The sequence below is a fragment of the Castor canadensis genome, chromosome 4 (assembly GCF_047511655.1).
Source record: "Castor canadensis chromosome 4, mCasCan1.hap1v2, whole genome shotgun sequence".
In the NCBI taxonomy this organism is placed as follows: Eukaryota; Metazoa; Chordata; class Mammalia; order Rodentia; family Castoridae; genus Castor; species Castor canadensis.
The window spans coordinates 52,870,922-52,883,460 of record NC_133389.1 but is presented as its reverse complement, the minus strand read 5'-3'; the positions used below and the strand labels follow the sequence as shown (position 1 = coordinate 52,883,460).

The window sequence follows — 12,539 nt, the reverse complement described above, 5'->3', positions numbered from 1 at the left end:
GCCCTCTGTGGGGGCCTCAATGTCTGAGTCCTCTGAGTCAGGGCAGCAGGCCCAAGAAGTTCAGGCTTTGTCATGGATCATCTTTGACAATGCTGCCAGCAAACAGTAGAATAAGGGCTAGAGCCTGTAACTAAATGTAGATGGAGAGGTACCCATCCCACAGTGTCACAGCAAAAGTCACTGATCATTCATTACACACACACAGTGCTTCCCTGCTTTTTGTATCATACATACACAATGCTACAGTGACAGCATGCTGGAGCAAATGGACAAGGATGTTTTTGGCCTAATGTGACTGGCTGGGAAGCTCCACCCTGAGGTCAACACAGTGCACTCCTTGGACAGGTGGAAAGTGGGAAATAATAATGACTACCATGTGGACAGACAGCATCTCACCTTCCCATAATAGTACCTGACATGGTAGTCCACCATAGCTCACCTGCACTGCCCGCTGTCCCTGTTGCATTCAGGGATGGCAGCCCCAATGGTGCCTCTCCTGGAACAGTTGCAGCCTTCACAGCCAGCCAGAGGGTGGAAGCTGAAGAAATTTGTCTCACAGGCCTCACACTGGGGCCTGACTGTGTGGGGAGGGCAGAGACACTGACCCGTCATCTCTTCACAAAGGCGTCTGCCACAGTTGCATGCTGCCAAGGGATAAAGATAAAGAGATACCATGTGAGCAGTAGACACTACTTGGCCTCCAGCAGGACTGCACCAACTGCCAGGGTTTCCAGAAGCTTCCAAGAGGTCCAGGAGCAATGTTTTGCATTCCCTTCATTATGGACATTATTGAGTATTTTTTTTATCTGAAATTCTTATTTCTTGGTACCAAGACCAAACAAACCAAATTATTTTGACAAACTGTGTGACACAGATGGGCCAAGTGGCTCTAAGCTAGATACTGCAAGAAACCTACCAAGCTGCTTTCCTGTGCCATTCTAATGTGAGTTCATCAGAAAGTTATAGAAGGAAACAAGCAGGCTCCCAGAAGCAGCTCCCCAGCATCCCAGTGCACTCTGGGTGCAAAGTCCAGGGTGGCACATAATGCAGCAGCAGCATGGTTCTTGCTCATTTCTTGTGGGGCTCTGTCTGAAGAGCTGTACTCCTCACTGCCACAACACGACAGGGACTAACCTTATGCCTCTTAGATAAAAACTCCAGTGAGTAGCATACCCTTGTGATCTTGTACGCCTATCTCAACTGAGTTTTAGTTGGGACACAAAACCTAAAGGGACTTCTAGGAAGCAGACTGAGCTTCCAAGATCTGACATCTAAGTTTGCATTTGCCTGCATTGCCAACTACATGAGTTACACAGCATGGGAATCACAAATATTTCTGTTCTAAAACTTGTTACTTGGAGCATGGTGTGTGAGTCAGTGGCATGGGTTCAGCTGTGTTTACTAGAAATGCAGTCTCATGCCTCAGCCCAGGTCTCCTGAATTAGGGTCTACATTTCATAAGACCTCCAGGTGGGTCTCTACCATTGGAACTTGAGAAGCTCTGCCCTGGATGAGCATCAGTCCCTGGAGACCAAAGAAGGTCTAAGGGGCCTGAGAATGCTCACTTACGTTTGCAGTGTGGGAATCCGTAGTGGCCCGACGCACAGCGGGTACACTGCCGGCCAATGACATTGGGCCTGCATGGACACTGCCCGCCCTCAGGATTGCAGTGTTGGCCAATGGCCCCAGCAGGATGGCACTCACAAGGCAGTGCACCATTATGGTAAAAGGCTACCAGGGACCTGGCAGAATTCTTACAGAATCCAGAGGCTGTCTGGGGACTGTGGAAACAAAAATAATTCATAGTCATACTCTTGAGAAGTGTGGCCAGAAATGCCCCCACCTTCCCTTTCCCACATATTCCACCTAGCACTGTCTTTAGGAAAGGTTTTGGACACTGGAGTCTGGAAAGAAGTGGGAAAAAACGCACCCCCTCTTCCCTGGACTTAGTCCATTCATTAATTCCAACCTCCAGAGAAGACATCACAGGAACGATCAGTGGGAACTTTGGATGGCTGGAATCAATGGGTGAAAATACACCTATAAGATGAACTACATGGCTGGGTGCCAGTGGTTTCATGCCTGTGATCCTAGCTACTTGGGAGCCTGAGATTGGGAGGACCCTGGTTCAAGGCCAGACAAATAGTTCTCAAGACCCCAATCTCTAAAATAAAAAGAGCAAAATAGACTGGAGGTATAGCTCAAGCAGTAGAGTGCTTCCCTCGCAAGTATGAAGCCCTGAGTTCAAACCCCAGTCCCCCACAAAAAAAAGATAAACTATATTGTATGCAAGTTATATCTCAATCAAGCAGTTATTTTTAAAAGTGAACCCATGGGTATAATAATAAAATTAGTAACAGGATAATGAGGAGGAGGAGGAGAATTACCTACATTGTATTGAATGTTGTATCCTGGAAACTTAACTACACCTCACTTAACCTTACAACCACCCAACCAATTAGTCCTAAACCCATTTCACAGATAAGATGACTGAGGTACCTAGAAGGTAAACAACATTCCTAAGGCTGAGAGTTATGGAGTAGGTGAGCAGTCATTCAAATCCATAGCAGTGTGTTTTTGGAGCTCCATGGTGTCTATCACCAGGGCCTCTGGAGCTCCTTGGTCCTTCAAGAAGCCTGAAAGGGGGTACTGGAGTCCATAGCAGAGCTCACACTCCACTCAAGTTGGGCCAGCTCTTAGCACTCAAGGATGTAAGAAGACAGGGCTAAGAGGGTGCATCTCTGAGCACTCCCCACTTAGCATGGCAAAGGCAAGTGGGAATCAGGACTGATGTCCTTCTCAGTGGAAGACACCTGTGTGGACCCTTTTAAGAACTGCAGTAGAGCACAGGAAGTAGCAAGGAGCAAAAGGTCCTCCTAAATGACCCCTGACCTCAGCTTTGAGGGTGGACCCCTGCTGAATTCAAGGTTGAGGATGGTCACCTTGTCCAGATGATGCATGGTAAGGTCTATCATAGGACAATGAGTGCAAAAGAATAGCATCAGACCCGAGACTCACTGCCGCTCCCTTGGTGGTAAGAGGAAGAGGACAGACCCAGGGCCAGCCTCTCCCTGGACCTTGCTCTGATCAGGAAGGTGAGCATGCTTCCCACATGCCAGAGCTTTTTCACAAAGTGACACTTACTCAATATAAAAACTGTTTCCTCCACAACTGTTCATAAACTCAAAAGACTTGTCCACCGATTTTTTGTGAAGTATTTGGTAGTCGTAATTTTCTGCAGGCACCACTAGGACTCGGACCTAAAAGAAACCCATGGACATGTGCTTGGATTTGCAACAATGGGGCATACCTACCACTATTTATTATACTTTCTCTTTACTGAGCTCTATGTTCTTTATTATTTAGTCCAAGAACACATGAAACCGGATTTAGGAAAAAAAGAATCACAAGAGCCAGTGTAAGGCAGGATTAGGGAGTCAATCCATGTTGCTAGGAAACAGTAAGCATTGGGCAGATGCCGTGGAGCACTACCCAGAGGGACAGCAGCCTCAAGGACTGGCTGGAATCAGGGAACTATAGGGGTGAGCAGGGCCTGTTAGGATGATCAGGGCTCCATGTAACTCATGCTTGGGATTCCCCTGGATCTCCAGTGATTGTTGTTTAAAGGTAAGGAAACCAAAGTGGCAGAACCAATGTGGAACCCAATACCAGGGCTCTTATTTTTACTTAGTATTTCATAATGAACAATTGTAGCCTAGTCTTTAAAAGTCCCAGTCGCTTCTCTGTACTTGTATAATGAATGCTGAGTGGAGTTTCAAGTCTTCATCAACTTCTCACTAGCCTGTAGCTTACACAGTCTATGTTTCTCTTAATTCAATAAACATTTGCTGGGTACTAGATGCCAGGCACTTTCCTAGCACCGTGCCCTGGGAGAACTTCATCCTCAGGGAAGAAAGGAAGCATGAGCCCATCACTGAGGGCTCAGAGCAGACCAGCAAACATTTCTTAGTTCTCTGGAAGGCTTTGTAAAGAAAACGAATTAAGTCTGAGTCAGGTCAATGGTCAATCCAGACCATTCAGGTCAAATTCAGGTCAATCCAGAATTTCTCTGGATACAGAAATAAATTGTAGAAAACTGGAAAGTATAAGAAAACCTATTGGCATGAGAGGACATGGCATGTCTGCGAGCTGGTGAATAGTCAGCAAGGCCAGAGAATGAACTAGGGGCTCGGAGCAGAGAAACAGCAGGAGAGATGGATGAAAGATGAATTAGGAGCAGGCTGGAAGGCTCTAGATGCCAGAGTGAAGTAGGTAGACCACAGTGAGGCACATGGACCAGAGAGCAGCATATGAACTGGAGTGAGACAGGTGGACTAGGATGAAACAGGTGGATCAGAGTATAGTATGTGGACAGCAGCCTATCAGTGCTGGGGATTCCCTAAAAGTGGTTGAATCTCATGGCATGGTGAGATCTGCTTCAGCCAGGTGAGTAACTGCCAGGAGAGGGGAGAATGGACTGAAGGGAGGAGGAATTGAGAGAGAAAGAGGGACCATGGGTAGATGTTCTGGCCTAGGCTGAGATAAAGAATACATGGCCAACAAGAATGTCAGACCAGAATATAATAGCAGTGACCAACAGATATGGCAGAGTGACAGACCACGGTGCAGAGCAGGCAGAGAAGGGGGACTGTCATGACTCTGGACACTGGGAGGCCATGATTCTATCATGCAACATGATGAACAGAGAGGAGATATGGGGCTGTGCTTTGGAGAGAGATCAGATGAGGTCTCCGATGAGGAGCCTGCAGAGGCTGGTAGACAGGCAAGATGCTTACTCGCTGTCATTCCCATTTCCCTTGATTTTAATTGCCACCTCCTCTTTCCTTTTGAGGTAAAAGATAGCTGTAAAATGTGAACATTTTCCTATAAATATAACTTCAACTCCTTGCAGAAATTATTGCCATAACACAACAAACACACTGAATGATTAACCAAGACAGTCTTACTCATATGAGGAGCCAGCTAAGGGACAAACAGAACTCACCAACACTATGGACTTTCCTTCTGGAACCTTCACAGTCACAGCCACCTCAGGCTCTGAGATGTCAAACTCAACTTGGCTCTTGGTGATCACTTGGTCCTGGCAGCCGAGTACATGGGGGCAAAAGGAGGCATGGAAAGAACCTGGGCAGGGAGAAAAGAATTCCTGTAACACAACTACAATGTCAATGCCAGGCACGCATACCAGGTCTACTCACAACAGCTCACCTGACCATGGCTGTCCTCCATCCACAAGCACCTGTGCAGGAAATGTTGGGTGCATTGCTTGATAAAAATGGATGACAAAGACATATCGGCCCAGGTGTGGTACAAGCCCTCTCAGGGTCACTTGGCTCTAAGAGGAGAAAGGTGAGGGTGAGGGGGAGAAACTGTCAAGCTGCAGAATTTTGATTAGGATACTTAGAAGCTGCTACAGTTTAAATATGGGTTGTTCCCACCAAAACTCATGATGAAATTTAATTGCTCAATGTGGCAGTGTGGGAAAGGTAGGCCTAATGGGAGGTGTTCAGGTTATGGGGACAGAGCCTTTATGAATAGATTAATACCATCTGGCAGAAGCGAGTTCTTGCTCTCCCAGGATGGGACTATTTGCCTCAAGGTTGGGTTGCCATAAATCATCAACCCCTCTGTCCCCTCTTCTCTTCTACAGGTTGCTCAACTCACCACTCTCACACCTGTTCTTGCCATGTGGTGCCCTCTGCCATGTTATGACACAGCATGAGGTCCTTGCCAAATGTGACCACCCAATCTTAAACTTTCCAACTTCCAGAACCATTAGCTAAATCTCTTCTCTTTATAAATTACCCAGTCTCAGGTACTCTGTTATAGCAATGAACTGAAAAGAGGTTAAATCTCAAAACAAGTTAGGTATTTTCCAAAGTGAAATCTGAAACCTTTGTATACCTGTAGAAACCTTCACATAAGTATCTATAGCAGCCTTAATTTGTGATTATAACAACTAGAAGCAAACCAAATGTCTCTCACCTACAGAACAGACCAACTGTGGTACGACCATATATTTCATTGGGGACATATAATTTGTTTAATCACATTGAAAAAACATTTGGTGATATTTACCAACGTTAAACACATAACCCAGTATTTGCAGTCCTAGGTACATGCTCAACAAAAATGCATAATACATTTGCGAAAGGGCTGCACAAGCATGTTCACGGCCACACTATTCTTAATACCCATATAATGAAGAATCTGTCTCCATCTGTGATGTTTGACCACTGACAGCTTTCAAACCCATTACTTCCTTGTGTCTTTTGCCTTGCACCTGGATAAGATGATAAAGAAGCCCAGGAGTTCTCTCCCTTGGCCTAGGTGGAAAGTTCAAACCACATAAATTCCAGCTGTAGATTAGGAAGCCAGTTCTTACCCTGGACTTTGACCAATCTCCACCTTCCCATCAACCACAATAAAATGCACAGCCACACTTCTCCTTTTGCTTAAGCTTGTGAGCCCTTCTCTCCCCAGAAAGCCTCACTATGTACATCATAAATCCTTAACCCTCAAAGAACTACAGCGACAATAACAGCAACATAAGATTATCCTCATCTTTCAAATAAGAGCTGTGACTCAGGGCAAGGTAACCAACTTGCAGAAGAACAGACACAAGTTTGATGATAATATTAGAACTTGGTCAACTTGATTTCAACTCATTTCTCTCAACTGTAAGATCCCAAAGAGCACCATATAAAATCTTATTTAATTTTATCTCTCATGTCCTATTAATTTCCAAGCCCACTGCCATGTTAACTGACACAAGCTATCTTTGGGATCAAAATGATATAATAACATCAGAACATGAGATAGGTGTATTTCCAGAATACAGACTTTAAAAGTTCTGTGATTTCATAGTTGGCAATTCCTTTTATATTTCATCTCTGTGCTCTCTACACGATTAACCAGAAATGTTTATTAGAATTTCCTGCCTGCTGGTGGGAGTAGGGGTGGACACATAACAGTTATAAGCCACAGCAGTATTCTAAAAGTCTTATGATCCAATTAGGAAGAGAACCAATAAACTCAACAATGCCAAACAGCAGCTGCCTATGAAAATATAAGGTATCACAAATGAACCATAAAAAATTGCCAAATGACCATGTAGACAGAGCTCAGGAGGGAAAGGGTATCTCAGGCTGACTGACCATAGGCAGGATTAACCAGGCACCTGCATTTCTGAATTGTCCACACTTGAGAGAAGAAGTTCCCAAACTTTAGGGCATCAGATCATCTGGAGGATGTGTTATAACACACATGGCCCAACCCAGAGCTTCTGATTCAAGAGGTCTGGGGTGGGGCCCATGGATGTGCATTTTGAACAAGTTCACAAGTGAGGTGGATGTTGCTGGCCAGGGTCCTCCCTTTGAGAACTGCAGATCTAGAAACAGCACACTCGAGGGGAGTCCTACCTGCGGTGCTTTCAAAGTGACTCCAGCAATGATATCCACAGAAGGGGAAGACCCCTGACTCGGGACATCCAAAATTAAGGCTGTTGGAGGAGTTTCTTGGGGCAAGGAGACACAGGTCACACTGAAAAATAGAGTATTTTTAAATCTTATTTTATAATAACCAAAAAACTGCAGAGCTGTCCATCAGCAAAGAGAGACTTTGAGCACAGGGTCAAGGCAACACAAGACTCTGAAGAGTTTCATATAGTTATCACTATTGGCCAATTCCCTCAATACAGTTGTTAAAACAGATGCTAGATAAAAACTTGTTGAAACTTCACTTTCCCAAACTAAAATTAACTCTTAAAATGAGGTCAGTGTAATAAAACATTATTCATCTCCCTATATAAGTACTCACATTATACTCTATAGAGGGGAAACAGATACACATAATTTCTTTTAGGCACAGCCAGATTTGTACTGACTTGGCGGTTTCCACAGTTGTAACCAAACACACAAGATTTCATGACTAATTTCTAAGTTATTTTTGAACCTACAGGAAAACAAGACTAGTAAAACCCCAATAAGCACTAGTTAGTTCATTCGAATAACATCATTGTAAGATAAGTCATTATTTTTCTGGCTTTTCCAATGAAGACACAGAGACTAAAGGATTAGAACAAAGTGAGGGCTCAAAACATAAACAAAATGGGGCTCAGAACAGAGCTCAGTGCACTGCCCTCGAGGCCTGGGTCTAACCACTTCCCTGGTTGCTGCTGTGGCCTGATATTATGGAACTCTGGAAAAACTGACAAATGGAGAGAAATATTTAGACTTTAGCAGTTAAGTAGAGATTAAGCAGAATCCAAAATGCTCCAAAATCTGAAACTTTTTGAGCACTGACATTATGCCACAAATAGAAAATTCCACACCTGATCTTAGGTAATGGGTTGTAATCAAAACATAGGAGCACTAAAGATATATAAAATTACCTACAAGTGACGTACATAAGGTGCATATGACACATAAACAAATTTCATGCTTACACTTGGGTCTTGTCCCAAAGATATCTCATTATGTACATGCAAATATTAAAAAAAAAAACCTCTGAAAATTCAAAACACTTTGGGTCCAAAGCATTTCGAATAAGGGATAGGCAGCTTATATAAAATTTCAACCTTACAAGTATTAAAGTATCATTCAGATCATTGATAAGGAAGAAAGGAAACAAGCACATTACCTTTGATTCACAAATGGCCCATAGCTGGCAATACAGTGGACTTGAGGTCTCACATAAGCAGTTGAGAATTCTTCAATAGGTATGATGCAAATCTGATGCTGTTGAACAAATACAGTGCAAAAGGGCACATTGCAGTTCTCAGCAAAACCAACCCTATAGCCAAACTCTAAAAATATATGAAGTAATGAATCCATCACCCCCAAAATTATCATTATTAAAGTAGTAAATATTGCAGGATGGCAACTCCTATGGCACATCATGGGGAATAAATCCTTTTTAGTATTACACAGGATCACTGGCTAAATTGCTTTTGGAATAATTTCATAAATAAAACTAAGAGTAAGGGGAGAGAAATGACCCAAACATTGTATGCACATATGAATAAAAATAAATAAATAAATAAATAATAGAAATAAAACTAAGAGCAAAGTCACATGAAAGTTCAAAAGCAACTCTTTTCTGTGACTTTTGGGGCCTGGTTTTTCTCTCTTTCCTGGGGCCCATGCTGGCTCTGGACATCCTTTGGCAGGAAGAGATGGAATGTAGTAGATAGCACAGAGCCTGCAAATCAAAGACAGGGTGGCTCCAGAAGTGACTGCCTTAACAAAGATGGCTTGTATCTTGGACACTTTGACTTTGTTGCAGGATTTGTCTACAGGACTAGCGTTTGAGTCACATGTAACTCAGTCATTGATCTATCAGTATATGTTATTTTAGATCCAAACTGTATTACCAGTTTGATGGCAAAGCTATTCAGTAATGACAACAAACAATTTCACTGAACATCACTGACACTGAGCGCTTCTGCCCCCGACAATGCCCCTGTTCTCAGGGCATCTGTTTTAGTCAGTCCTGACCCTCAATGACATTGGGCTAGTTCAAACACAGCAAAGCTATGCTTAAAAAATGCAGAGTTGGAACCAGGATAATTTCCGAAGATGAAGAGGTTAGGTCCACTGGATTATTATGTTTAAAGAGAAAGCCATAATTTTATAGTAATAATTTTTTAAACACTGGATTTCTTAAGTTTCAAGTTTTTAATGCTGACAGGCACAAATATTTAAAACACATTCACATTGGCTGGCCTGACATTGCCCAAGGTGTGGTACATGCTTAATAACATCAGTAACGGGAAGTTGCAAAACATTTAAGTCTTAAATTTCCTGAGACAGATCCATTTTTATCATAATTCTCAATGTTCAAATTGAACCATTACAAGAGTGGGTGTGAAGGTTATTTAATCTATCTCAGTTGATATTTTAATTTTTAAGAGTATAGATCCAATTAACTAAAAAATACTTTTTTTTTTTGCTTTAGGTTGTTTTTTGGATAGGGTGTTGTACTTTTTGTCTGAGGCTGGTCTCAGACTGCAATCCTCCCAATCTCTGCCTCTAGAGTAGCCGGGATTACAGACATGTGCCACCACACCTAGCCCTTAATAATACTCTTCTTGATACAGAGGTTTTAAAAGTAGTTGATTATAAGATTTGAAATTTTAATGAAGTTTGCTAAGAAGCCAAGTAAGAGATAATAGGATTATAAGATGAGAAAAAATAAATAATAACCAATGGCATTTCTATATTCTGATAATAATTAAGTAGGAAATATAATGACAAAAGATATTTCATTCATAGTAACAGTGAATAAAAATTAATGAAATGGGATTTTGTGAGATGAATTCAAATTTGATGACTTAAGTTTATTAAGTGATAATATAGAGGCTCAATTAAATGAAGAATTTAGGCTCTAGCTGGGAAGAATAAACATTAAACTGGCAATTCTTTCCAGCCAAACTCTTATTAAGCTTTTTAAAAATACGGGTCAGCAAAACACATGTAAGGCTCAAGGACAAAACAGAGGCATACCAGGAGGAACTGGGCCATGTGCACCCTGAGCTGAACGCTCACATCTGCTAACAGCTCGAACACAGCCATGCGGTGCAGGCGGTCAACCACGATGCTCCTGCAGAGGATGCTGCAAAGGGAATGGAGTTTTCTTAGCTTGAGGCCTGGAGTCTCCCTCGCTGTGCACCTATCATGTGGTGGCTGACTGCGCTTCACATTTTGCTGTAACTGGTGAGCAAGAGCAAATTCTCCTGCGTGGCAAGTTGAAGAGGGATGTAACCTACTCTGGTTTGAATGTCCCCTCAAAACTCATTTTGAAATTTAATTACCACTGTGACCCTTAAGAAGCGGTTAGGACAAGGGTTCCTCCCTCGAAAATAAATTAATGCCCTTATCCTGGGAGTGGTTTTGTGATAAAAGCAGGCTCTCACATATGTGTACTGTCACCCTCCCACCTTCCGCCATGGGATGGTACAGCACAAAGACTCTGGCCAGGTGCTGGCTCCATGCTCTTGGGCTCCCCAGCATCCAGAATTGTGAAAAATAAACTTCTTTCTTTATAAATTTTCCCCTCTATTGTACTCTGTTATAACAGGGCAAACACAGCCCACAATCTCTGTGGGAAAAAGAACTTTCTTGCCATGCTACTTTTGTATCTCTTAGGGCTAAAGGCCCCCACCCCGCTCATCTTTTCCAGGGAATATGCGGTTTGGTCATGGAGAGAAAGAGCCCCACAGGCAGTGATCTAACATGTAGACTTCTTGGAAATTTATCAGTATTCTTTGAATCATTCGCAATTAAAGTTAGCCATCAGTAAATGCAAATTAGTACAACCATGAAAGAAACCAGTATGGAGATTCCTCAAAAAACCAGAGATAGAACTACCATATGATCCAGTGATACCACTCCTGGTCATCTACCCAAAGGAAGCTAAGACAGGATACAGTAGAGACACCTATACACCGATGCTCACTGTAGCACTACTCACAATAGCCAAGCTTTGGAAACAACCAAGGTACACTACAACTGATGAAAATATCAAGAAATTGTGGTATAGAGACACATTGGAGTATTACTCACCATAAGGAATAATGACATGTGGTTTGAAGGTAAATGGATGCAATTGGAGGACGCCATGTTAAGTGAATAAATAAGCCAGGACCAGAAACACAAAAGCCACATGTTTTCTCTCATACGTGGAAGATAGAACCAAAGATAAACATATACACAAAAACAAGCATGATCATATACAAACTCAGATGCAGAACATGTATGTAACAGTGGAACTACTCCAACGAACTCAGGGAGAGAGAGAAAGGAAAAAAGAATGATAGAGCATCAGTAACATCACATAACATAAGATGTGAAGGTAGAGGATATAAGAATGTGTATTGAAAACTGTTGAAAAATGGAGGGTGGAAAGTAAAGGGGTAAGGGAGAGTAATGGATAAGGTTTAATGGACCAAAGTAAAGCACTAACACAGTGGGCATACATTGAGACACCCCTTTGAACATCAACTTAAATATTAAAAATGAAAACAAGGACTATAAAATAGATACAGTGAGTGTGGGAGGGGTACGAGGGGGAGGGAAAAGGGTGAAGGAAGGAGATTAAGGTGATGGAATATGGTAGATGGGCTTTATATACCTATATGAAACAGAAGTAAGAAAACTCTTGCAATTGCTTTAAGTGGGGTGGGGAGGGGGTTGAGGGGGAGAGATGATGGAGGCCATGTAAATAATGTACAATTTAAGTCCAATCAGAATCATCACTACAAATTCCTCCCCCCGTATAATGAATATATCCTAATAAAAACTTCATTAAAAAATAAAGTTACACACCAGTGACATCCCACACCCAGTTGATAAGTACCACTGACCTTGTTCAACATGGGGCAGGGTAGCCCCAACTTTGCCTTCAAGGCTCAGTCTGTTTTCCAACTTCCTTCCTCACTTCTACCCCTGCTGTCCTACCCCTCCACCTCATCATGTGAGCTACAGAGTTTGGGAACACTTAAAAGACCACAGTTTTGC

General features: G+C 42.6%; 1 protein-coding gene and 1 long non-coding RNA gene across 9 annotated transcripts in view; one reads left to right on the top strand and one right to left on the bottom strand.

The window, feature by feature from the left end:
• The window catches only part of Lama3 (laminin subunit alpha 3), a 293,352-nt gene that overhangs the window by 122,523 nt on the left and 158,290 nt on the right, over nt 1–12,539 (bottom strand). For 6 of the 8 annotated variants that reach the window (XR_012447103.1, XM_074070176.1, XM_074070177.1 and 3 more), the window contains 8 exons: nt 10,527–10,635; nt 8,662–8,759; nt 7,443–7,563; nt 5,230–5,356; nt 5,006–5,145; nt 3,145–3,260; nt 1,570–1,781; nt 440–644 (listed from right to left, as the gene is read on the bottom strand). Coding sequence is in view for 7 of the 8 variants with exons in the window: in XM_074070176.1 (XP_073926277.1) it covers nt 440–644; nt 1,570–1,781; nt 3,145–3,260; nt 5,006–5,145; nt 5,230–5,356; nt 7,443–7,563; nt 8,662–8,759; nt 10,527–10,635 (1,128 nt within the window). In the remaining variant the exon portion in view is untranslated. Of the gene's footprint in view, nt 1–439; nt 645–1,569; nt 1,782–3,144; nt 3,261–5,005; nt 5,146–5,229; nt 5,357–7,442; nt 7,564–8,661; nt 8,760–10,526; nt 10,636–12,539 lie in introns of those variants that run through there. The other 2 variants (XM_074070183.1, XM_074070184.1) reach the window with 2 other exon arrangements.
• Nucleotides 1–12,539, top strand: part of LOC141422501 (uncharacterized) — a 44,047-nt gene that overhangs the window by 19,379 nt on the left and 12,129 nt on the right. The gene's annotated exons all lie outside the window — the stretch shown is intronic.